The following is a 27425-nucleotide window of genomic DNA, read 5'->3' as shown; positions in this document are numbered from 1 at the left end:
AACCATATTTGAATTCTTGTGCCCTTACAAGCCACAATTTTAGTCCGAATTGGCTGAAATTTTGCATCTAGCATTCTGTTACAACTTCCAACAATTGTGGCAAGTACGATACAAGTCGATCTATAACCTTGTATAGCTTCCATACAAAACCGATCTCCCGATTTGACTTCTTGAGCCCTTAAAGCCCGCAATTTTGTCCGTTTTGGCTGAAATTTTGCATGAAGTTTTCTGTTATGTCTTCTAACCAATGTGCCAAGTACGTTCGAAGTTCTGAAAATTCTCTGAAAATTTGCATGCGGTGTTCTATAACGACTTGCAACAATTGTCCCAAGAATGGTCCAAATCAGTCTAAAACCTGATATAGTTCCCATGTAAACCGGTATCTCGATTATCCTTGTTCGGTTTCTAGAAACTTTAATTTTTGCTGGTTTAATATGTAAAATAAAATTATGCCCTTAAACTAAAATATTTTGTATACATTTTAAGCAGAATCCATGGTGGTGAGTTCCCAAGATTCGGCCCAGATGAACTTAGCATGATTTTACTTGTTTTGCTCTAGTATCAAGAATGCCATATAGGAGTATGGTGTCTATGGGTTTGCGACAAAAATTGTCCTTATACAGAAGGGGTTAGTATTATCGACAAATTCATGTCGATACCGGGTGATAAATAATCATTCGATGCCCTTTAAGTCAAGTCGACTTATATGGGTTCCATGAATTCCATACTACAAAAATAGTGCGTAAGTTCCTGGTCCTTCTATGGTACTTTTATTTTTTGTGTGGAGGGTACACTGGCCGATGTTTTATTTGTGTATATTACCCAGTTTATTCTTGGGGGTCTAGCCGTATGCCTCAAAAACAAACGATATTAAAATTTTTGTTCCTGATGTAAGTTTCACGGGCTGCCAACTATTGGAACCTTCAAAGCGTAGCTTGTTCTCTGTCAATATTAGACACCGTCAAGATTTTAGCAACACTCTTCTTTTTAAATTTCCATAAAACACTTGTTAACTTAAAAAATATCCATCCTTTTGTTTATTTTTTCCACACATTGTTATCAATAGAAAAAAGAATCCATTACAAACGTTCAAAAACGTTTTAAAAAAATTTTCAAACAGCATCCTGTTCCTTTTAGTGGTGTGTATATATTGTTGTTGTTTTTGTCATTATTTTGGGAAAAACTAAACAAACAGACTTTACAAGATGATGTACAAACTAATCTTAGATTGGTAGTAAAAAAAATTTAACCAATCACTATCGATGTTTAGACCATTTTGCGGAGTAGTTTGTTAATCTTGTCTTCACGGTTACCGAAGTCACCACCATCGACATAGTGGTTAGCCTTCTTGCGCCAGCCGCCAGTGGGAGTGTTCAATTTGAAGGGCCACAAGAAGTTGGAGGCGTTCTTGAATTTGGGTCCAACGGTGAAGATTTCATGAACCAAATCTTCAACGCATTGGATTTGATGAGCTTGACGCATCTTACGTTCGATCACAAAGTTATCGGTGATTGGCACACGTTGACGGTTGTGCTTGACGAAACCACGCTTGTAGATCAATTCGCGCACCGACTTCAGGTTGGGGTAGCCCCAGGTAATGTAGGGTTCAGCAATACGCAACATATTGATGGTAGCCTTGTTCAATTTGATGAAGACACCATTGTTGATTTGACGCAAGCGGAACAATTGCAATACCTTGCGTACCTTGGGGGCAACTTTGTTGATACTGAAAGTGAGAACCAACGTATAAACCATTAATAATTGTTTACTGTAAAGCGGTGACAACATAAAAAGAGTAAGGTTATGTTTATAAACAAAAAACTTCGGCACTTTGTAAATGACCATAAACTCCCCTTTTCTGTTCATACACCGTCTAAATTCTGTTGCTTTTTTTTTGATCTCACTACTCACCCGCGAATACGGATCACAAAAGCCAATTTAGCTTCAGCGGGCACATAGAATTGACCACGGCTTTTGGCTAAGCGGCGCAATTTAATTTCGCGTCTATCAGCCTTAATGTATTGGCTTTGGTATTTTTCAGCACGCACCAAATTTTCACGTTTACGCAAAGCAATAATAGCATTACGCTTCAACTTCCTTTTGGTTTCGAGGGCACGTTTGCTCAGTTGCTTCTTGCTGAACTTCAATTTGGACTCGGGCACAGCTGGGAGCTTTTTAGCTCCGGTTTTCTTTGCGGCCGTGGCAGGCATCTACATAAAGAACACATTTCAACTGGTTAATAACGGTAGACGTATTAAATTCACACAATTTTCAATGAAAACATTCAATTTTTCACTAACCTTTACTTGTCACAATGCACGTTGAAAGAGAAAAGGAAAAGGCAAAAGGAAGTCGTTTTCAATGTTGTCAGCACTGAGTGATGGCAATGTTGTCAGTACTGTAGAATACAACTATGTGCTAAACAACTCTGTCAATGTGTAATTAGTCAATACGCACATGGGAGAGTACACATGGATAGAGGATACAAGTGGGATATAATAAGATTTTGATCAAATTTTAAAAGATAATGTCGATAATATTATTCATTTCTCTTAAGGGCAGAAGCTGACATCAACTTTGGGGGGTCTACATATCAAAGCGTGAACTCTTTGACTCTTCAATGGCATTAAATTAACATGTGTCCCAAGCAACTGCCCTTAAAAATGTTAATGCAAATAAAGTTTTGACTGTTTTTTACTGAAATAAAGAAAAGATTTTACACTGAAAAAAAGAAAAAATTTTACAAAAATTAAAATTCAAGGAAATTTTTTAGAAAAACAATATGAAAAAATTGTTTAGTGAATAAAATCATGGCAAAACAATTAAAGGTGGTCTCGTTTGTACAACAACCACAAATCATATGGTGCAATCCACCATTTTGTCATCAAGCTGATCGAGGTTTTGTCAAGACACACAAACAAATTTGTGTGCGGGTGTGTCTACGTGTGCATACATGAGAAGAGAAGATGATAGAAAGAAGATAACAACAAAGAGAATGCAAACAAAAAACTGACATGTTAATATCGTCAAACCTGGTGTTCGCCTGAGACCACCATTTAAAACCTGCCTCACGTTCGCATTTTCAATATAACTGCTAGCAGTTATGGAAAATATTTTTGTAAAATATTCATTACGCAAATAATTCTTATTTTCTGGATTTTTCCTGTATTATTATGTGGCAAGCACATCTTGTTTACTTTTGTTTTTGGACAAACGTCAAAATTTTTCAGTGTTAGAAAAAATAGTCGATTGGAACAGCAAAATACAATTTTTTTCTCACCAATGTGAAAAACAACCCACTACGTCATTTTTACATCTCACCATAGGGGATTGCTATCATTCGATACATGCTCATAGAAACAAATTTTTCGAAAATTTTCCATAAAAATTAATTTCAACATGCATTTTTTATTTCATTCATTGAAGTAGCCTATAAGGCTATAAAAATATTACATTGATAATACAACCTGAGTAATTCTTAAGGTTTAGTTAAATCTCAATCTAAAATAAAAGACATAATATAAAGTTAACTTCAAGATTCACAAATAGAAGGTTAAATTTTGAACAAATTTTTCTAAGTGCCTGCGATACGCCACACTCACGCCGTCATAGTCCATCCGGTTTGTGTCTTTGCTGTGTTGCACTAGTGTTTTGGCATTTTTGACATTTCTGGCAATAAACAGCTGATTGCATTTCAGCCATTTGCCTATACTGCCCGCGTTTTGTTTTGTTGTCGGAGTATTTTTTTTGTCACTGAAACAAATTCGAATTTAATTCGTTTAGAGTTTAGTTTGAAGAAGAATTATCATGTCTCTGGAATGTCCCTCTAATCCGGTATACAATACCTCAGTGGAGCAAAAGCTTAAATCAAAAAATGCCGCCAAGATACGACGTTATGGCAATGAAAAGCTAAGGGATATGCTAAGAGAGGTAAGATAAGAAAACAAATTCCATAGCTTATAGTTTCTCCATTTTGTTAATTGATTTGGTTTCTTTTCTTTGGATTAATAGAAATGTATAATACGTGCCAAAGAGGCTAGACAACAATGCTATTCGCAGACGCGCATTGATGAAGATGCAAAGTCATTGCTGAGCAAGGTATGTTTTAAATGATTGCAATTACAGAGGTTAATGGACGGGGAAACTGTAAATGGGCTGGATTTTTGGTAATATATATATTTTGGAGATGATATTCCTAACGTGAGTCCAGAGCCTTCAACACTGCCTGATTGTCCACATATGTAAATCACGATAATCAGTTGATTTTGTCTTACAGGACAAAATCAACTGACAATACTGATAGACCAGGACGATTTGAGAAAACTATTCCCTAGCATGGGACACTTATAGATCGTGGACAAACGAAAGATTTTGTTGTTGTAACCACATTTTCATGTTGGCGATGCTCGTCAAGCTCCTAAAGGTGAGCAAGCTGGTTCCGGTCCAAAGGACCGATCGCCGCGGGAACGTATTGGTCATTGGTTATTTAAACGCATCAATTACTGGCCTTGTCATATCGTGCATCATAGGCACTCAGTATATGTGCAAGAGACGGTGCCACCCAACCTCTCACTGAGACTCTCCGCTCGATGCTGCTGATTGTCCGGGACTGCCATTGCAGCTACTCCGTATGGAGCATTCCACTATCCGCAACCTTTGGACGCGCCCAGTAGCTCGCAGCTAAGCTTCTCGTGACAGCAAAGAACACCACAAAAATCGGCCCTCAAAGTTCCAGCTTGTGTAGTGCACACAGCTGTCCCGCGCCGGGAAAGATTTTTTTTCTAGTCCTGAATTAACCCTCGAGTTTGCAGCGGTTATAGGTTAGCAAAGCTAGACGATAACACCATAATCTCTCATCAATCCCATGGCAGCCGGTTGTATGTACCGGATTGAATCCTCCATCGGCCAGGGCTGCCGTCTCGGTGTACAACACACTGCTACAACAACAACAACCATAATCTCTCATAGAGAGTTAGACCCTTAATAGCCTGGCAAGCAGTTGCATCAATTGAAATGCTTTTACCTTTGTCCTGGAAGAAACAGCAAATATCATTAGTTGGACGACAACTGTTATCAATTTGAAACATTTTTCTCAAAACTTCTTTTATCTGTTGCCTTTTTTTTAATATTTCTTTTTCCATCTTTTAGATTTCCATTAGCGATATATTGCGCCAAGAATTGGCCGAATTGGAACACGATATTGAATTGCAGGATGCCATTTATAATGAAATTCTGGATGAATTCAATGAATGGTTTGTTCAGGAATTTGAAGATGAAGCCAATTATTTACTAGAGGTTGCTGAATCCCAGGATCTCGTATGTCCCGTTTGCCAGGTTAACAATTTGGTGGCTTACACCACAAAAGATCAGCACTTTAACTATCGTTGCAAATGCAATGCCAAGTGAGTTTGCCTTCACAAAGCACATTAAACCTCTGATTGATAAAAATCCGTTTCTTCCTCTCAGCTTTTTATTCGTCTCGGATTCTGGCTCCCTACATTCAGAGTTGCTGGCACGCATTGATGCCCATGAAAAAAACTGCTTAAGCAAATTAAATTTCTATGTTGATCCTTTGAATTCACAATTAGAAGCCTTATGTGATAATTGTGATTATTTTTGTAGTCTTTAGTAAGGCCTTAAGGGCACTTTTATTCGTTACATAAAATTTTGTATTAATTTTTTAAATTGAAAACTGAATATCTGTATTATTTAAAATTTGCTAACCCCATTGAGATTGGCCATGTTATTTGTGAGCTAAAGTTAATTTAATCGAATTGAAAGTAAAGCCTATTGTAAAGGTCTATTGTTTTTGTCTTTTTAAGTTGGTTTATGTTAAGTTTTTTAATTAAGTTAAAAATTTATGCTAGAAATGTTTGTACTAACACCTGAAGTTGTCAACCAATGGCAAAATATTTTTTTGTTCATTAAGTTTAATTAGTCATATATTAAAATGGGGTTCAAGCGCCTAAAGGGAGCAGAGCCCCCTTACCAAGAAATAGCTTTGTTTATATTTTTGTAATTTTGTAAGCAAATAAATGAATTTTTAATTTTTAAGTAAAAAAGAATCATTTTGTAAAACTTTTGGGGTTTTTAGATAACCGCATATCTATCTAGTTGGGCATTTTATCCAATGGACATGAGCAAGAAATGCAAAGCATGAAAGCCACATTTGTATATGATGGTAGCAATGCTCGTCAAGTTCATAGGTGAGCAAAATCGTTCCGACCCACAGTACCGATCGCCGCGGGAACGTTTTAGCTATGGGTTGTTTAAAGGCGCCAATAACTGGCCTTGTCATATCAAGTATCACAGGCACTCAGTAAAGCAAATTAGCAAATTTCCACTAAGGAACAGGGGCAAACTTCTCACCTATCAATGAGTGCAGTCCGATTCAAGTTTAGGCTCAATGAAAAAAGACCTTCTTTTTATAGCCGGATCCGAACGGAGTGCCGCAGTGCGACACCTCTTTGGAGAGAAGTTTTACATGGCATAGTACCTCACAAATGTTGCCAGCATTAGGAGGGGAAAACCACCGCTGAAAAATTTTCTGATGGTCTCGCCAGGATTCGAACCCAGGCTTTCAGCGTCATAGGCGGACATGCTTACCTCTGCGCTACGGTGGCACTCAGTATTTAAGAAAAAGCCGGAACCGCCTGGCCTCTTACTGAGACTCCACTCGATACCACCGATTGTCCGCGACTGCAATTGCAGCTACTCCCTATACGAAGAATTTCACTATGAGCAACCTGTAGACGAGTCCGGTAGCTCCCAGCTGAGCTTCATGTGATGACAATCAACACCACACAAATTCAAGACTGAGGTTATTTGAATACGCTAAAAGTACATTAAAGAGAATTTAACTTATGCTAAGGGAGATGGGAAACTGACTTTGTAGAGTTTTCCTTAATTCATCTCGAAACAGAGGGAATGGCCTAGATACGGAGTATGGGTGGCATTATCGCTGATTGCTTAATTTTTTTTTATTAGACCCACCACCGAAAGAAGGGGGTATATTAATTTTGTCATTCCGTTTGAAACACATCGAAATATCAATTTCCGACCCTTTACAGTATATATTGGGTTGTCCAAAAAGTAATTGCGGATTTTTCATGTAGTCGGCGTTGACAAATTTTTTCCCAGCTTGTGACTCTGTAATTGCATTCTTTCTTCTGTCAGTTATCAGCTGTTACTTTTAGCTTGCTTTAGAAAAAAGTGTAAAAAAAGTATATTTGATTAAAATTCATTCCAAGCTTTATAAAAAATGCATTTACTTTCTTTTAAAAAATCCGCAATTACTTTTTGGGCAACCCAATATATTCTTGATCAGCTTAAAAATCTAAGACGATCAAGCCATGTCCGTCTGTCTGTTCACGCTACAGTCTTTAAAATTAGAGATATTGAGCTGAAATTTTACACAGATCCTATTTTTGGTCCAAAAGCAGGCTAAGTTCGAAGATGGGCTATATCAGACTATATCTTGATATAGCCCCTATATAGACCGATCCACCGATTTAGGGTCTTAGGGCCGTAAAAGCCACATTTATTATCCGATTTTGCTGAAATTTGGGACAGTGAGTTGTGTTAGGCCTGTTGACATCCTCCTTCGATTTGGTCCAGATCGGTCCAGATTTAGATATATCTACCATATAGACCGATCTCTCAATTTAAGGTCTTGAGCCCAAAAACGGCGCATTTATTGTTCGATTTTGCCAAAATTTGGGACAGTGAGTTGTGTTAGGCCTTCGACATCCAGATTTGGATATAGCTGCCATATAGACCGATCTCTCGATTTAAGGTTTTGGACCCATAACAGGAGCATTTATTGTTCGATTTTGCCAAAATTTGGGACAGTGAGTTGTGTTAGGCCATTCGATATCCTTGTTCAATTTAGCCCAGATCGGTCCATATTTGGATATAGCTGCCATATAGACCGACCTCTCGATTTAAGGCCATGGGCTCATAAAAGGCGCATTTATTGTCAGATGTCGCTGAAAATTGGGACAGTGGTTTAAGTTGGACCCCTCGACATATTTTTGCAATATGGCCCAGATCGGTCCAGATTTGGATATAGGTGCCATATAGACCGATCTCTCGATTTAAGGTCATGGGGCCGTAAAAGGCGCATTTATTATCCAAAATTAGGGACAGTGAGTTGCGTTAGGCCCTTCGCCATTCTTGATCAATTTGGCCCAGATCGGTCCAGATTTGGATATGGCTGACCCGGGTCCGCTCCGCTGCGCCTTCTTTAACTTTATATGGAACAAAAGTTTCCTTGGAATATTTATTTTCGATAATTAAAGATTTTTTAGTGAAATACCATGCTACGATAATAGTATATCGCTTGACTAACAGTTTAACAATATAAGTGCCTTTATCTGAATCCCATATGATCTTTATTGATCTACGAATTTAAGTTTGGATGTAAGGTGTACTCCCAGATACATGGCCCTGAAAAAATATCAGCATCGTGCTCTTCTCTCAAATACCATTTATTTAAACCCCATATTGCCATTGGCTTAAGAGGAGTTTACAGGATGAGGCGTCCCCCGAACACATGGCCCCAAAATAGGTTATCAAATTCGTTTTCTAATCTCAAATAACTTTCATTTGAGCCACATATTGGCATGGTCGAAAAATTGTTTCCCTTTGGGGGTGTTTTGGGAAAGGGGTGATGCCCTAAATACATGGTCCTACATTTGGATATAAAATGCGTATTCTACTCTCAAATACCTTTATTTGAGCCCCATATTGCGATGGTCACTCAAAAGTTGCTGTTTGTGGGGTATATTGGGAAAGGGTAGACCCCCAGAAAATTGGTCGCGAAAATATGTATCAATTCTGGCTCTACCCCCCAAAACCTTTCATTTAAGCTCCACATTGTTATGGTCGGTAAATATGACCGATTTAGGGGTGTTTTGGGGATTGGGGTGGTCGCCCAAACACTAAGCCCGGAAAAAATATCAGCATCGTTCTCTACTCTCATATATCTATATATCATTTATTTGAACCTCATATTGCCATTGGCCTCAAAATTGGATATCAAATTCGTTTTCAAATCTCATTTGCAATCCTTATTGCAAAAGTCAGCAAATATGTCCGGTTTGGGGTATTGGCCCTAAAAACTATAAATATTTAGTTCCACTCTCTTTACGACCCAAGTTGTCTTGGTGAGCAAATATGTCCTATTTGGGGGTTGTTATGGTGATGGGACGTCCCCTAGACAGTTGGTCCCTAATGTTGATATCAGATACGTGGTTTACTCCCAAAACCTTTAATTTGAGCCCCATAGTCGGCATAGTCGGCAAACATGACCGGCTTGGGGGGTGTTTTGTGGGATGGCGGCCACTTTGTGAGTTGGCCTTGAAAATATACATCGGATTCGTGTTCCACTCTAAAAATCCTCTTATTTGAGCCTCATACTGCAAAAGTCAGCAAATACTTACTATTTGGGTGGTGTTGTGGGGGTGGGGTTGCCCCATAGACACTTGTGTTGTGGGGGGAGTGGTTTGGGGCTTTTATTTAAGCCCCATATTCCCATGGTCAGTAAATAAGTCCAGTTTGGGGGGTGTTTTGGGGAAGGGGTGGACCCCCAGAAACGTGGTCATTTGGATATCAGATTCGTATTCTACTCGCAAATACCTTTTATTTGAGTCCCATATTGCCATGGTCGGTAAATATGTCCGATTTAGGGGTGTTTTGGGGGTTGGGGTGGTCCCCCTAGCACTTGGTCCGACAATTGGTTATCAGATACGTTTTCTTATCCTAAATAACTTTCATTTGAGTCCCATATTGTCGTGATTGGTCTAAATATATGTTTGGTAGGTTTTAGGGTGGGGCGGCCCCCCCTAGGTACCCCATCCGAAATTATGACACCAAATTTTTATTTTTAGGGTACTATATGAGAGCACACAAAATTTTGCTCAAATCGCACCACCCATCTTCGAGATCTGGCGTTTCTGAAAATTAGGGTAAGGGGGAGGGTCCGCCCCCCCCCCTTCAGATATCAAAAAATGTAGTACCCTATTTTCACCACGGGATCATTATGCACCATCTGTAAAAATTTCAAGAAAATCAGTTCAGCCGTTTCTGAGTCTATAAGGAACACACAAACATACAAACAAACTGACAAACAAACACAAATTGATTTTTATATATAAGAAGAAGAAGATAAGTCCAAAGTCAAAATCGGTTTAGAATAAGATGTAGATCCTAATTTCCACTTATAGGGTAGGTGTAGGGTATTATATAATCGGCACCCCCCGACTTTTGCTCTTCCCTACTTACTATGTCTATAGAATATTTTGTCAAAATTTAATTTCTAGAACTTCTTATTTCATCTACTGTGATGTCCTTAACCTCTTTAACTCTAACATAAAAAATCTCCACAAGATTGGTTGGTCTCCACGTTTTGTGGTTTTCTATTGCCACATGTTTGTTTATGTTAATGCAGCTTTAGAATTTGTGGTTTTGTCCTACTTCCGAAAATGTTGCATTACGAAACTGGCACTGATATGTATTCCCCCCCCCCCCCCCCCCCCCCCCCCCCAAAAAAAAAAAAAAAACATAATCTGAGTTGAAAGCATTTCACCACGAAATCCTTCAAAAAAGGAGCACTTCTTCTCTAACCAGTTTCAAGGGGGTAGTAAGTAAGATAACAATGTTAAATTATGCAGAAGACATGGTGCATTAGCAAGTGAAGCGGTAAGCAACAAGCGAGTAATGTCATTTAATAAAACAATATGATATGGAAATAACTAAACAGGAAACGGAAATGAAGATCTTGTGTTAGTGGGTTTTGGTGGGTAACAGTGGCATCTTAAATTAGAAGCACATGAACAATTTGAACTTACTGCACTGCTAATTTTCAAGGGAGGTTGGCAGGCTCTTACATTCAATCAAATTTGTTGGTCAAAACAGCAAAAATGTTTGCTAAAACGGCAGTTTCTGTCTGCTGAAAATGGGAGAGCAGACATTACTGCTGTTTCAGCAAACTTAGGGGTACTGTATTAGCAAACATTTCGGGCAGCTGAATCAGCAAACAAAAGCAGCTGTTTTAAGTACAAAAATCTGAATATGGACCAGATGCCATATAGGCCTCTCTTCCCATTGAACGCACAAAAACCGTATTTCTTATCCATAATTAACGAAATTTGAAAGAGATCTCTTGACACTCGAACCAATTATAGTCAGTATTGAAACTTTATCATTACAGAGATGAGAACTTTTTTTCTGAAGTTTGAAACGGTGCAACCCCTTGCAACAGTACTAAGCCTCTCGACATCCATTCTTTTATTCGGCAGTCTAAACGAAGAAGCAGTGGCGACAAGAAGTGAAATAATTTTAAGCCGAGGATTTTTTCAGTAATTGACTACCAAGAGAATAAAAACCTATCAATTTTGGTAGGAACCCACCAAAAACGGCAACACTGCTTACAATTACTGCTAAATTTCCCATTAACATTCCATTAAGGAAACAGGGGATACTTCTCCCATTTCAATGAGTACAGTCCGATTAATGTTTAAGCTCAATGATAAGCTTAAACATAGGATGGGGGTATACTAATATTGTCATTCCGTTTGTAACACCTCGAAATATTGATTTGGGACCCCATAAAGTATATTCTGGATCCTCTCGACATTCTGATACCATATAGCCCTGTCCGTCCGTCCGTCTGTCGAAATCACGATAGCGGTCGAATGCGTAAAGCTAGCCACTTGAAATTTTGCACAGATACTTAATATTGATGTTGGTCATTGGGGATTGCAAAGGGGCCACATCGGTTCAGATTTGGATATAGCTCCCATACAAACCGATCTTCCGATTGGACTTCTGCACTTCTGGCTGCACATAGTGTTCTGTTATGACATTCAACAACTGTGCCAAGTACGGTCCAAAAAGGTCTATAACCTGATATAGCTCTCATATAAACCGATCTGCCGATTTGACTTCTTGAGGTCCTAGAATCCGCGATTTATGTCTGATGTGGCTAAAATTTTGTGCATGGTGTTTTGTTATAACTTCCAACAACTGCATCAAGTACGGTCCAAATCCGTCTATAACCTGCTGTAGCTCCCATATAAACCGATCTCCCGATTTGACATCTTGAGCCCCTGGAAGCCACATTTTTTGTCTGATTTGACTGAAATTCTGCATGTGCTGTTCTGTTACGACTTCCAACAACTGTGTTAAGTGCGGTCTAAATCGGTCAAGAACCTGATATAGGCTCATATAAATCGATCTCCCGATTTGACTTCTGGAGCTCTTGGCTGAAATTTTGCAAATAGTGTTCTGTTATGACTTCCAGCAACTGTGCACGGTCCAAATCCGTCTATAACCTGATATAGCTCCCATATAAACCGATCTCCCGATTTGACTTCTTGAGCCCCTGGAATCCAAAATTTTTGTCCGATTTAGCTGAAATTTTGCACATAGTGTTCTAACTTTCCACAACTGTGCCTGCCATGCACGGTCCAAATCGGTCTATAACCTAATATAGCTCCCATATAAACCGATCTCCTGATTTGAATTCTTGAGTCCCTGGAAGCCACAATTCCTGTCCGATTTGGCTTAGATTTTGCACATAGTTAGCCACAATTCTGTTCTGATACGACTTCCAACAACTGTGCCAAGTACGGTTCAAATCAGTTTATAACCTGATATAGGTCCCATATAAACCGGTCTATCAATTATCCTTGTTCGGATCGTAGAAGCTTTAATTTTGGCTGGTTCGACAGAAGTTTGGTATGTAGAATAAAAGTATGCCCTTCAACCATATAGACCGATCCGATTTAAGGTCTTAGACCCATAAAAGCCACATTTATTATCTGATTTTGCTGAAATTTGATACAGTGAGTTGTGTTAGGCCCTTCGACATCCTTCTTTAATTTGGCCCAGATCGGTTCAGATTTGGATATAGCTGCCATATAGATCGATCTCTCGATTTAAAGTTTTGGGCCCATAAAAGGCGCATTTATTGTACGATGTCGCCGAAATTTGGGACAGTGAGTTAGGTTAAGCCCCTCGACATACTTCTTCAATTTGGCCCAGATCGGTTCAGATTTGGATATAGCTGCCATATAGACCGATCTCTCGATTTAAAGTTTTGGGCCCATAAAAGGCGCATTTATTGTCAGATGTCGCCGAAATTTGGGACAGTGAGTTAGGTTAAGCCCCTCGACATACTTCTTCAATTTGGCCCAGATCGGTTCAGATTTGGATATAGCTGCCATATAGATCGATCTCTCGATTTAAGGTTTTGCGCCCATAAAAGGCGCATTTATTGTACGATGTCGCCGAAATTTGGGACAGTGAGTTGTGTTAGGCCCTTCGATATTATTCTTCAATTTGGCTCGGTCGGTCCAGATTTGTATATAGCCGCCATATAGACCGATCTCTCGATTTAAAGTTTTGGGGCCATAAAGGGCGCATTTATTTTCCGATGCCACCGAAATTTGAGACAGTGAGTTGTGTTGGGCCCTTCAATATTCATCTTCAATTTGGCTCAGATCGGTCCAGATTTGGATATAGCTGCCATATAGACCGATCTATCGATTTAAGGTTTTGCGCCCATTAAAGGCGCATTTATTGTGTGATGTCGCCGAAACTTTGGATAGTGAGTTCTGTTAGGCCCTTTGACATCCTTGTTCAATATGGCACAGATCGGTGCAGATTTGGATATAGCTGCCATATAGACCGATCTCTCGATTTAAGGTTTTGCGCTCATAAAAGGCGCATTTATTGTACGATGTCATCGAAATTTGGGACAGTGAGTTGTGTTAGGCCCTTCAACATCCTTGTTCAATATGGCACAGATCGGTGCAGATTTGGATATAGCTGCCATATAGACCGATCTCTCGATTTAAATTTTTGGGGCCATAAAAGGAGCACTTATTGTCCGATGCCACCTAAATTTGAGACAGTGAGTTGTGTTGGGCCCTTCAACATTCTTCTTCAATTTGGCTCAGATCGATCCAGATTTGGATATAGCTGCCATATAGACCGATCTCCGATTTAAGGTTTTGGGGCCATAAAAGGAGCACTTATTGTCAGATGTCGCCGAAATTTTAGAAAGTGAGTTGTGTTGGGCCCTTCGACATTCTTCTTCAATTTTGCTCAGATTGATCCAGATTTGGATATAGCTGCCATATAGACCGATCTCTAGATTTAAGGTTTTGGGGCCATTAAAGGCGCATTTATTGTCCGATGTCGCCTAAATTCGGGACAGTGAGTTGTGTTAGGCCCTTCGACATTTTTCCAAAACTTGGCCCAAATCGGTCCATATTTGGTTATAGCTGCCATATAGACCGATATCTCGATTTTAAGTCTTGGCCCCATAAAAGGCGCATTTATAATCCGATTTTCTTGAAATTTGAAACAGTGACTTATGTGAGGCTTTTCGCCATCTGTGTCGTATATGGCTCAGATCGGTTTATTTTTAGATATAGCTACTTAAAAGACCAATATTTTGTTATACACAATGACTTGTACTTATAAGTATTTGGTCCAAAACGGATCATAATTCGATATGGGGGCATAAGGTATGCATTTTTCACCGGATTTTGACGAAAGGTGGTTTACATATATACCCGAGGTGGTGGGTATCCAAAGTTCGGCCCGGCCGAACTTAAGGCCTTTTTACTTGTTAAGCCTACAATATACAAAACTCCCAAAATATTTCTTTTTCCCTGCCATTCATGTTAATGCTAAGATCATTAAACTTTATACTCCAGTTGTGGCTGCAATTAAAGGCAAGATGTGATCTACATTGCTACGCACTCCCATCTAAAACTACAGATGAGAAAGACATGTGACGCAAGGGTGGTGGTTTGTTTCTTTGTTCAATTAATGACAACAAATGCACTCACTTCGCTTCATTTGTTTTGTAAATATTTAGCTTTTGCAAACCAATAAGACTTCCAAGCATGTTATATATAGAGTAGCAAGACTCAGCCTCTGAGGCCTCCTACTTAAGACGATCATTAAGGGTCAATTAATAATAACACAGAGTAAGAGTATCCCATATTGTGAAGCAACTCCCTGGTATTATGAATGTTGGATTTATAGTTGACATCAATTAAATGAAAACATTTAAAAGGCATCGAGCATGTGCATGGATGGGTTAAGGGAAGATGAAAGGAAAAGAAGTGTGGCATGCATTTCTACTGTGTTTAGAAAAACTAACCTCAAACTCTTTATAGGGGAATTTATGAGAATAAATAAAAGAGCAACATTTAAATCATAATAAAAATACCATGTTCGCCCATGAACATTCCATTAAGGAACAGCGGGGAAACTTCTCTCTTTTGGATGAGCTATGTCCGATTCCAGTTTTTGCTCAATGATAAGAGAACTCCCTTTTATAGCGAGGCCCAAATGGCATAACACACAGTGACAACCCTTAGCAGAGAAGTTTTACATGGCTGAAGATAACACCAAATCGGCTAAGAATTGAGCCCTCTAGAGATTTAAGATGTAAAACCGGGAGATCGGCATACATATATGGGAAGTACATTAGGTTGTGGATCGATTCGATTAAATATCCATGTCAGCCAAATTAGATAAGAATTGAACCCTCTAGAGGCTCAAGAAGTGTAATTGAGAGATCGAACTATATCTTAACGTGGACCGATTTGTCCAATTTACAATCCCTACCGACCTACATCATGTTAAAAGTATCGTGGTTTTACAGACGGACGAACATATAGACAGACGAATGGACAGACAGGAGAATGGACGGTTGAACGGACATGGCTAGGTCGAAGGAAAATATTATGACGACTCGCTGCACTTTACCAGTCGGTATACACTCTACCATTGGATATACTAACTTCGTCCACACTGGTCTAAGACCCAGTAAGGTATATAAAATCATAACTTACTGTGTCTTAGACCAGTGGGAACGAAGTTAGTATATCCAATGGTAGAGTGTATAACGAATGGTAGAGTGCAGCGAGTTGGCGAAGTTGGCATATCCAATGGCAGAGTGTATACAAAAGTCAGACACAATCTATAGACTTAAAATATAATTAACAAGTAAAAGCGTGCTAAGTTCGGCCGGGCCGAATCTTATATACCCTCCACCATGGATCGCATTTGTCGACTTCTTTTCCCAGCATCTCTTCTTAGGCAAAAAAAAAAGGATATAAGAAAAGAGTTGCTCTGATATTAAAACGATATCAAGATATGGTCCGGTTCGGACCACAATTAAATTATATGTTGGAGACCTGTGTAAAATTTCAGCCAATTCGTATAAGAATTGCGCCCATTGGGGCTCACGAAGTAAAATAGAGAGAACGATTTATATGGGATCTGTATCGGGCTATAGATCGATTCAGACCATAATAAACACGTTTGTTGATGGTCACGAGAGTATCCATCGTACAAACTTTCAGGCATATCGGATAATAATTGCGACCTCTAGGGGTCAAGAAGTCAAGATTTCGGTTTATATGGCAGCAATATCAGGTTATGAACCGATTTGAACATTATTTGACACAGTTGTTGAAAGTAAAAATAAAACACGTCGTGCAAAATTTCATTCCAATAGGATAAGAATCGCGCACTCTAGAGGCTCAAGAAGTCAAGACCCAAGATCGGTTTATATGACAGCTATATCAGGTTATGGACCGATTACAACCATACTTGGCACAGTTGTTGGATATCATAACGAAATACTTCGTGCAAAAATTCATTCAAATCGGATAAGAATTGTGCCCTCTAGAGGCTCAAGAAGTCAAGACCCAAGATCGGATTATATGGCAGCTATATCAAGTTATGGACCGATTTAAACAACACTTGGCACAGTTGTTGGGTATCATAACAAAACACGTCGTGCGAAATTCCATTCCAATCGGATAAGAATTGCGCACTCTAGAGGCTCAAGAAGTCAAGACCCAAGATCGGTTTATATGACAGCTATATCAGGTTATGGACCGATTTCAACCATACTTGGCACAGTTGTTGGATATCATAACGAAATACTTCGTGCAAAAATTCATTCAAATCGGATAAGAATTGCGCACTCTAGAGGCTCAAGAAGTCAAAACCCAAGATCGGTTTATATGGCAGCTATATCAGGTTATGAACCGATTTCAACCATACTTGGCACAGTTGTTGGATACCATAAGAAAACACGTCGTTCAAAATTTCATTCCAATCGGATAAGAATTGCGCACTCTAGAGGCTCAAGAAGTCAAGACCCTAGATCGGTTTATATGGCAGCTATATCAAAACATGGACCGATATGGCCCAATTACAATACCAACCGACCTACACTAATAAGAAGTAATTGTGCAAAATTTCAAGCGGCTAGCTTTACTCCTTCGGAAGTTAGCGTGCTTTCGACAGACAGACGGACGGACGGACGGACGGACGGACAGACGGACAGACGGACGGACATGGCTAAATCGACATAAAATGTCACGACGATCAAGAATATATATACTTTATGGGGTCTCAGACGAATATTTCGAGTAGTTACAAACAGAATGACGAAATCTTATGGTGGAGGGTATAAAAATATTGCGGAAATTTTATGCAATCTTCATAAAAATGCACTTAACTTTACAAGTGTATGTTAAAAATAATAAAATAAAAACTTTAAACCAAAAGAAACAAATCAATGCAATTCTAGTGATTGAAATTAAAATCCTCTATGGTCACACGCATCAAGGAAAATTTTCAAATGTTTGATATTGGTGTTGAAAAGCTCATTAATAAAAACCATTCAGCAGAACCTCCATCCACCATATATTGGCTACAACTCATTTCTTTTCAGATTTCTATTGAAACAGTGAGCCTGTAGAAATAAACAAAAATTTAGTTTAGTTTGGCCAGGCCGAACTTTGGATACCCGCCACCTCGGGTAAATACGTAGACAACCTTTCGTCATAATCCGGTGAAAAAGGTTAATTTACGCCCCCATAACAGCTATATCGCAATATGGTCCGATTTGGACCAAATTCGACACGGATATTGAGTAGTCTAATAAGTACAAGTCATTGTTCAATTTTAAAGAACAAAATAATGGTCTTTTTGGTAGCCATATCAAAATATTGACCGATCTGAAACATAAGCGACACGGATGTCGAAAAGCCTAACATAAGTCACTACGTCAAATTTCAGCGAAATCGGATTTTGAATGTGCCTTTTATGCGGCCAAGACTTAAAATCGAGATATCGGCCTATATGGCAGCTATATCCAAATCTGAACTGATCTGGGCCAAATTAAAGAAGGATGTCGAACGGCCTAACAGAACTCACAATCCCAAATTCTGGCGGAATCGGACAATAAACGCGTCTTTTATGGGCCCAAAACCATAAATCGAGAGATCGGTCTATATGGCAGCTATATCCAAATTTGGACCGATCTAAGCCAAATTAAAGAAGAATGTCGAAAGGCCTAACAGAACTCACTGTCCCAAATTCTGGCGAAATCGGACAATAAACGCGTCCTTTATGGGTCCAAAACCATATGGCAGCTATATCCAAATTTGGACCGATCTAAGCCAAATTAAAGAAGAATGTCGAAGGACCTAAGAACTCACTCACAACTCACTTTACCAATTTTTGGCAAAATCAGGCAATAAATGAGCCTTTTATGGGCCCAAGACCCTAACTCCTGAGATCGGTATATATGACAGCTATATCCAAATCTGAACCGATCTGGGCCAAATTAAAGAGGGATGTCGAAAGGCCTAACAGAACTTACTGTCCCAAATTCTGGCGAAATCGGACAATAAATGCGTCCTTTATGGGCCCAAAACCATAAATCGAGAGATCGGTCTATATGGCAGCTATATCCAAATCTAAACCGATCTGGACCAAATTAAAGAGGGATATCGAAAGGCCTAACAGAAATCACTGCCCCAAATTCTGGCGAAATCAGGCAATAAATGTGCCTTTTATGGGCCCAAGACCCTAAATACAGAGATCGGTCTATATGACAACTATATCCAAATCTGGGCCAAATTGAATAAGGATATCGAAGGACCTAACACAACTAACTGTTGCAAATTTCAGCAAAATCGGATAATAAATGTGGATTTTTTTGGGCCTAAGACCCTAAATCGGTGGATCGGTCTATATGGGGGCTGTATCAGCTCAATATATCCATTTTTAAAGACTGTAGTATGATTTCAACAGACAGACGTCTTAGATTTTTACGCTGATCAAGAACATATATATTTAATGGGGTCGGAAATGGATATTTCGATGTGTTGCAAACGGAATGACAAAATGAATATACCCCCATCCTTTGGTGGTGGATATAAAAACAAGTAAAAGCATGCTAAGTTCGGCCGGGCTGAATCTTGGGAACCCACCACCATGGATTCTCCCCAAAATTTATACAAAAAAAAATTTTATAGAAGGGCATAATTTTATTCGAAATACCAAATTTCTGTCAAACCAGTAAAATTTAAATTTAATATTTGGCACAGCTATTGGAAGTCGTAGTAGAACACTGCATGCAAAATTTCAGCTAAATCGGACAAAAATTGCGACATCCTGGGGCTCAAGAAATCAAATCGGGAGATCGGTTTAACCGATATGGCCCATTTACAATCCTTAACGACCTACATCAAAAGTAAGTATCTGAGCAAAATTTCAAGCTGATAGCTTTACGCGTTCGACCGCTAACGTGATTTCGACAGACGGACTGATGGACATGGCTAGATTGACTTCGAGCGTCCAGGCCGAATCTTAAATACCCTCCACAATGTAACGCATTTGTCAAGTTCTTTGACCGATGTCTCTTTGTAGACAAACAAAGGATAGTGTATAAGAATTGCTATGCTGTTATAGTTTAAACAGCATAGCAAGTTATGAATATAGGGGCCGATAGGGGCCATACTTGGTTTTGTGGTTGGAGACCAAAGTGGAATTCATTGTGCAAAATTTCAGCCAAATCGAATAAGAATTGCTTCCTCTAGATGCTCAATATCTATAATCGGGAGATCGCATTATTTGGGGGCTAATTCCAGGGAAATCGGGTAAAAAATGCAACTTTTTATGGACTTCAGACCCTAAATCGGCAGATCGGTTTATATGGCAGCTATATCTAAATAAAGTCCAATCTAAACCATATTTGAGCCGAATGTCGGGAGGCTTAAAACAACCCACTGTTTCAAATTTCAGCGGAATTGGAAAATAAACAAAGTTTTTATGGGCTTCAGACCCTTAAACCGCAGATCGGTATATATGGCAGCTATATCTCAATATTATCCAATCTGAATCATATTTGAGTCGAATGTCAGGAGGCTTAAAACCACTTACTGTGTCAGATTTCAGCGAAATCTGGTAATAAATAAAGATTTTATTGGCGTCAGACCCTCTATCGGCAGATCGGTCTATATGGCAGCTGTATCTAAATATAGTTCTATCTGAACCATATTTGGATTCGATAAAGGCAATATTAAAACAAGTTACTGTTTAAAATTTTAGCAAAATCGGATAATAAATGCATTTTATGTCGATCTAGCCATGTCCGTCCGTCTGTCCGTCTGTCTGTCGAAAGCACGCTAACTTCCGAAGGAGTAAAGCTAGCCGCTTGAAATTTTGCACAAATACTTCTTATTAGTGTAGGTCAGTTGGGATTGTAAATGGGCCATATCGGTCCATGTTTTGATATAGCTGCCATATAAACCGATCTTGGGTCTTGACTTCTGGAGCTTCTAGAGGGCGCAATTCTTATCCGATTGGAATGAAATTTTGTACGACGTGTTTTGTTATGATATTCAATAAGTGTGCCAAGTATGGCTCAAATCGGTTCATAACCTGATATAGCTGCCATATAAACCGATCTTGGGTCTTGACTTCTTGAGCCTCTGGCGTGCGCAATTCTTATCCGAATGGAATAAAATTTAGCATGACGTGTTTTATTATGATATCCAACAACTGTGTCAAGTATAGTTCAAATCGGTTCATAACCTGTTATAGTTGTCATATAAACCGATCTTGGGTCTTGACTTCTTGAGCCTCTAGCGTGCGCAATTCTTATCCGATTGGAATAAAATTTTGCACGACGTGTTTTGTTACGATATCCAACAACAATGCCAAGTATAGTTCAAATCGGTTCATAACCTGATGTAGCTGCCATATAAACCGATCTTGGGTCTTGACTTCTTGGCTAAAATCTTGCATGACGTATTTTATTCTTGCTTTCAACAACTGTGTCAAATAAGGTTCAAATCGGTTCATAACCTGATATAGCTCCCATATAAACCGGTCTGAGATCTTGACTCTTGAGTCTCTAGAGGTCGCAATTATTATCCGATTTGCCTGAAATTTTGTACGACGGATCCTCTCATGACCATCAACATATGTGTATAATATGGCCTGAATCGATCTATAGCCCGATACAGCTCCCATATAAATCGATCTCTCTATTTTACATCTTGTTTTAATTTTAAATTTTTTATAGAATTAAAATTGGGAAAATTTAAATTAATATATAATCTTACCGCCACTTATTATAGCTGCATTTTGTGTTGGCCCTGCTTGGATGCTTCCCTTTGACTTGCAAAAATAAACTCTACAAAAATCAATCTTCTCGCTCTTTTTCTCATTTTCTTTTATATTCCATGAAAGTATATGGAATATTACTTTTCAAAAAAATCTCTCTCTTTGCATGCAAAAAACAATGATCAATTTTTGTTTTGGTGATTCTTTCTCTCTTCTCATATTGCCGGAGAGCTAAGTGGGTTGGGTGGTGTGTTTTGTGTTGTTGTTCCAAGAATTTAGCCAAAATTATGAAGAGCAGGATGTGCGGCTCCATCGATATAGTCAATGGGCAGCAAGCACATTGAGTAAAAGAAGCTGCTGGCCATTTGATATATCAATTTTCGAATATTCTCCACTCAGTTAATCTTTAGACTTTGAGGCAAACGGTTAAGTTTCGGAATATTCCAATCGGGTGAAAGAAAAAAAATTATATTTTGGTTGCATTTGTTTTGGTGTCGTTGTAGTTGATGTGCTGTTATTGATGTTGTTGATGATGAGGATGATGACGACGACGATCTTGTGAAAATATAAACATTTTTCTTATTGGCATAGTACTTTTTGTGTTTTCCCGCCGGCGGATCTTGGGTAATGTGCGGTTTCTTACCGAGTGTGTGTGTGTGTGAGTGTTTATGTGAAAATTTGGAAATTCTTTGGAATTGTATCACTAATTTACACACACATTTAAGCACAGGCAACAAAAAAAGTTTGGAAATCGCATTTGAAATAATTTTTTTTTCAAAAAGAGAAAAAAACATTTTTTCCGAAATTCACTAAGGGAAGTCAGTGATGTGTTTCCATGTGTGTTTAGTTCTTGTACAAAATGTGAATTAAAAGAAAAATAGAAATGAAATGTTGATTCTTAAACAAAATTCCCAAACACCAACATCATGAGGAAAAATAAAACCACCAACAATAAAATGAATTGGCGTAATTAAGAAATGTTCAAAATGTTTATTAAAGTGTATAAAATTTGAAAAAAGTGAAATAAGAAATTACGAAAGAGAAAAGAAAAAAGTTTATTAAGAAATAAAAAAAAAATTATATATAATAAAGAAGTTAATTTTGCTTTAAATTTGTTTTTCTTTGGTTAAAGCTAAACAAGAGAACGTTTTTTAGCTCCAAGAAAAATTAAAAAACAACTAACAAGTAAATAGAAACAAGAAATAAGTAAAAGCGTCCTAAGTTCGGCCGGGTCGAATCTTGGGAATCCACCACCAAGGATTTTGATAAAAATTTTAAACAGAACACCGCATGCAAAACTTCAGCCAAATCGGACAAAAATTGCGGCATGTAAGGGCTCAATAAGGGAAATCGGGAGATCGGTTTATATGGGAGCTATATCAGGTTATAGACCGATTTAGACCGTACTTAGCACAGTTGTTGGAAGTCATAACAAAACACCGTAAGCAAAATTTCAGCCAAATCGGACAAAAATTGGGGCTTCCAGGGGCTCAAGAAGTCAAATTGGTAGATCGGTTTATATGGGAGCTATATCCAAATCTGAACCAATATGACCCATTTGCAATCCCCAATGACCTTAATCAATAGTAAATATTTGTTCAAAATTTCAAGTGGCTAGCTTTACGCGTTCGACCTCTATCGTGATTTTGACAGACGGACCGCAGGATGGACACGGCTAGATCGATTCAGAACTTCGATACGATCTAGAGTATATATACTTTATGGGGTCTAAGACGAATATTTCGAGGTGTAACAAACGGAATGAGTAGGGCCTCAAGAAAGCATAATCGGGTTTATATGGAGGTTCGGTTCGGGGTTCGGTTTATATGGAAGTTGTATCAGACTATAGATCGAATAAGACTATATTGGACACGTATGTTGAAGGTAGTGGAAGAAGCCGTTGTACAAAATTTCCGCCAAATCGAATAAGAATTGCGCCCTCTAGGGGCTTTAGAAGTCAAGAACCCAAATGGGTTTATATGGCAGCTATATCAGGTTATGTATCAATTTGAATTTGAAGTCATAACAAAATACTTCATGCTAAATTTCAATCAATCCAGTGGTTCAAGAAGTCAAAATCCAAGATCGGTTTATATGGCAGCTATATCAAGTTATGGACCGATTTAAACCATATTAAGCACAGTTGTTGTTATAACAAACAACTGCATGCAAAATTGCAGCTTAATCGGATGAGAATTGCGCCCTCTATTGGCTCAAGAAGTCAAGACCCAAGATCGGCTCATATGACAGCTATATCAGGTTATGAACCGTTTTCAACCACACTTACCGCAGTTGTTGGAAGTCACAACAAAACACTTCGTGCACAATTTCAGCCAAATCGGATTATAATTGCGCCCTCTAGTGGCTCAAGAATTCAAGACCCAAGATCGGGTCACATGACAGCTATATCAGGTTATGAACCGATTTCAACCACACTTACCGCAGTTGTTGGAAGTCATAACAAAACACTTCGTGCACAATTTCAGTCAAATCGGATGAGAATTGCTCCCTCTAGTGGCTGAAAAAGTCAAGACCCAAGATCGGTTTATATGGGAGCTATATCAAAACATAGACCGATTTGGCCCATTTACAATCCCAACCGACGTACACAAATAGGAAGAATTTGTGCAAAATTTCAAGTGGCTAGCGTTACTTTTAGCGTGCTTTCGACAGTCGGACGGACAGACGGACGGACAGACGGACGGACAGACGGACGGACAGACGGACGGACAGACGGACGGACGGACAGACAGACGGACGGACAGACGGACGGACAGACAGACGGATGGAGAGACGAACGGACAGATGGACGGACAGACAGACGGACGGACAGACGGATGGACAGACGGACGGACAAACGGACGGACATGGCTAGATCGACTTAAAATGTCATGACGATCAAGAATATATATAAATTATGGGGTCTTAGACGCATATTTCGAGGTGTTACAAACGGAATGACGAAATTAGTATACCCTCCATCCTATGGTGTAGGGTATAATAATTACAATACTATTATATCCAGGCCTAAGACCCAAAATCGGCAGATCGGTCTATATGCCAGATATATCCAAATATGCTCCGATCTGGATCATTTGTGGTTCGGATACAGGCGGGCCTAATAAATCTCACTATGTCAAATTTCAACGAAATCGGGTAATAAATGAGCCTGTTATAGGCTAAAGAGCTTAAATCGGCATATCAGTCTATATGGCCGTTATATGGAAATATGGTCCGTTATAAACCATATTCGGGTCGGATGTTAACAGCTTTAAAGCAGCTCAATGTTTCAAATTTTAACAAAATCGGATAATAAATGCGCCTTTTATGGTCTTTAGACCCTAAAGCTTAAGACCGGTTTCTATGGCAGCTATATCTATGGTCCGATCTGGACCATATTCGGGACGGGTGTTGGTAGTCCTGGTACAACTCTCTATTCCAAATTTCAACAAAGTCTGGTAATAAATGCGTCTGTTATAGGCCTAAGATCCAAAATCGGAAGATCGATCTATATGGCAGATATATGTAAATATAGTCTGATATATACCACATTCGGGTCGGATGTCGGGAGTCTCGGAGTGTAAATGCGCCTTTTTGTGGTCTTTATACCCTAAAGCTGAAGATCGGTCTCTATGGCAGCTATATGTAAATATAACCAGACCTGGGCCATATTCGAGACAGAAGTCGGGTAATAAATGCGCCTGCTATAGGCCTAAGACCCAAAATCGGCAGATCGGTCTATATGGCGGCTATATCCAAATATGTTCCGATCTGAACCAATTTTGGTTCGGAAATCGACGGGCCTAATCAAACTTACTGCTCTGAATTTCAGAGAAATCGTGTAATAAATACACCTGGTACCCACCTTAAGACCCTAAAGACTATAGCGTTTTCATGCGGACACACGGACGGACACGGACATCGTTAAATCGTCTTAGATTTTTATATGGCTCCGAAATATATATACTTTGTAGGTTTGGAAATGGATATTTCGATGTGTTACAAACGGAGGCCACCGTAGCGCAGAGGTTAGCATCTCCGCCTGTGACGCTGAACGCCTGGGTTTGAATCCTGGCGAGACCATCTGAAAAAATTTTCAGCGATGGTTTTCCCCTTCTAATGCTGGTAACATTTGTTAGGTACTATGCCATGTAAAACTTCTCTCCAAAGAGGTGTCGCACTGCGGCACGCCGTTCGGGTGTGTTACATAAAAAGGAGGCCTCTTGTCATTGAGCTTAGAAGTGAGCAGTTTGCCCCTATTCCTTAGTGGAATGTTCATGGGCAAAATTCGCAATTTGCATTTTTACAAACGGAATGACTAAATCAATATATCTTCTATCCTGGTGGTGGGTATAAAAATTAGAGAAAAAATTTAAAATAAAATGAAAACAAAAAAAAACGCATTAACAAAAGAAAGAAAAAGTAAAAAAATTTTAAAATTTTAAGAAACAAAAACCTAACCTCAATGATTTTTCTTCAAACAGAATACTTAAATCCCAGTTAAAAAATGTATTTAATAAAATAGTGCCAAAATTTATGATCAATTTCTTTAATTACCATAAAGTTTTACTAGTTTGTGAATATTTTCACAATGGCTGTAATCGTCAATTGTGATACAACCGATTCTCAAGTGTTGCACGACGAATTGGGCACTGATATTTGCCTCATCAATTCACTGAAATGGAAGGCCTCTGCTTTGTGTTCAATTTTGATGTTTGCCCTCATCATCTATATGTTGCTGAAATGGAAATTTAGGTAAGCCGATAAGAAAAAACCAACTAACTAGAAATTTTCGTGTGATAAAAGACTACAAGAGAAGGTAGTTAATAAAACCAATTTAAAGCGGTGGTTATCTCCTCTTAATGCTGGCGATATTTGCGAAGTACAATGCTATGTATGGTCATGTCAAAAATTCTCCCCAAAGAGGTGTCTGACTCGGCTTTAAAAAAAGGTTCCTTATCAATGAGTTTAAACTTGAATCGGTAAGCACTCATTGATGTGTGAGATGTTTCCCCTGCTCGATTCCTGTGTACATTTTTACTCTACTCCCAAATGCCGTTCTTTTGAGTCCTATATTACCGTGTTGGTAAATATTTCAGATTTAGGGGATATTTCGGGGGTGAGGTGGCTACCCAAAAACTTGGCCCTTAACGTAAAAATAAGCTTGGCGGTCTACTTTCAAATAAATTTTATATGAGCGCCATATTGGCATGATTGGTAAATAAGTTCTGTTTGAGTGTGGCCTGGACACCCCGAAAATGAGTATCAATTTCTTACTTTACTCCTAAACAGCTTTTATATAAGTCACATATTACCATGGTTTGTAAGGATTAGGAAGGCATTTTGGGGTGGGGTGGCTCCCCAAGTACATGACTCTTCAATTGGATATCAAATTTGCGTTTTTCTCTCAAGTTCTTTTCATTTGAGCTCCATATTGTCGTGATTGGTTTATATATACATTTGGAGGGTTTTGGGCAGCCCCCGAGGCACCCGACCCCAACAATAGAAACCATGTTTTGATTTTGGTGACTGTAAGAGTGTAAACAATTTTCGAACGAATCGCATTACCAATCTCAGAGATCTGGTGTTCTGAAAATTAGGGTAATGAGAAGTGCTTTATAGGGGAGGGACGGCACTTCAGACATTTCGACTCAAGTGTGTATATCAAATTCGTGCTCCACTCCCAAATCCCTTTAATTTGAGCCACATATTACCATGGTCGGTAAATATGAATCGTTTGGAGGGTGTCTTGGAGCTGGGACGGCCACCGGCACTTTGTCCTGAAAATAGATATCAAATTCGTTTCTTACTCCCAAATACCGTTTATGAGCTCTATATTGCCATAGTCGCAAATGAAGTTCAGTTTAGGGGCTGCTTTAGGGCGTACCCCCAAGCACTTGGTTGGTCGCTTGATATGTCCATTTGGGGGTGTTTAGGGATGGGGCGACCTCCAATTACTTGGA

General features: G+C 39.0%; 3 protein-coding genes across 3 annotated transcripts in view; 2 read left to right on the top strand and 1 right to left on the bottom strand.

Moving 5' to 3' along the window:
* Positions 1-1014: 1014 nt before the first annotated feature.
* On the bottom strand, positions 1015-2405 carry LOC106088209 (large ribosomal subunit protein uL30). Its single transcript, XM_013253619.2, has 3 exons — positions 2301-2405; positions 1912-2210; positions 1015-1726 (listed from the first exon to the last, which is right to left on the bottom strand). Exons 2-3 carry the CDS (start codon positions 2208-2210, stop codon positions 1267-1269), a joined length of 759 nt encoding a protein of 252 aa, XP_013109073.1. The 5' UTR covers positions 2301-2405; the 3' UTR covers positions 1015-1266.
* Positions 2406-3684: 1279 nt separating this feature from the next.
* Positions 3685-6065, top strand: LOC106088211 (RIP-like protein). Its single transcript, XM_013253621.2, has 4 exons — positions 3685-3930; positions 4012-4098; positions 5149-5402; positions 5467-6065. Exons 1-4 carry the CDS (start codon positions 3808-3810, stop codon positions 5627-5629), a joined length of 627 nt encoding a protein of 208 aa, XP_013109075.2. The 5' UTR covers positions 3685-3807; the 3' UTR covers positions 5630-6065.
* Positions 6066-21880: 15815 nt separating this feature from the next.
* Positions 21881-27425, top strand: part of LOC106088208 (ATP-binding cassette sub-family C member Sur) — a 189799-nt gene continuing 184254 nt past the window's right edge. The window contains exons 1-2 of the mRNA XM_059365738.1: positions 21881-22086; positions 25947-26217. Of these exons, the coding sequence (XP_059221721.1) occupies positions 26054-26217 (164 nt within the window). The 5' untranslated portion in view covers positions 21881-22086; positions 25947-26053. The remainder of the gene's footprint in view (positions 22087-25946; positions 26218-27425) is intronic.

Source organism: Stomoxys calcitrans, chromosome 3 (assembly GCF_963082655.1).
Source record: "Stomoxys calcitrans chromosome 3, idStoCalc2.1, whole genome shotgun sequence".
Classification (NCBI taxonomy): Eukaryota; Metazoa; Arthropoda; class Insecta; order Diptera; family Muscidae; genus Stomoxys; species Stomoxys calcitrans.
The sequence above is the reverse complement of the archived record's forward strand: the minus strand, read 5'-3'. Positions and strand labels throughout refer to the sequence as shown.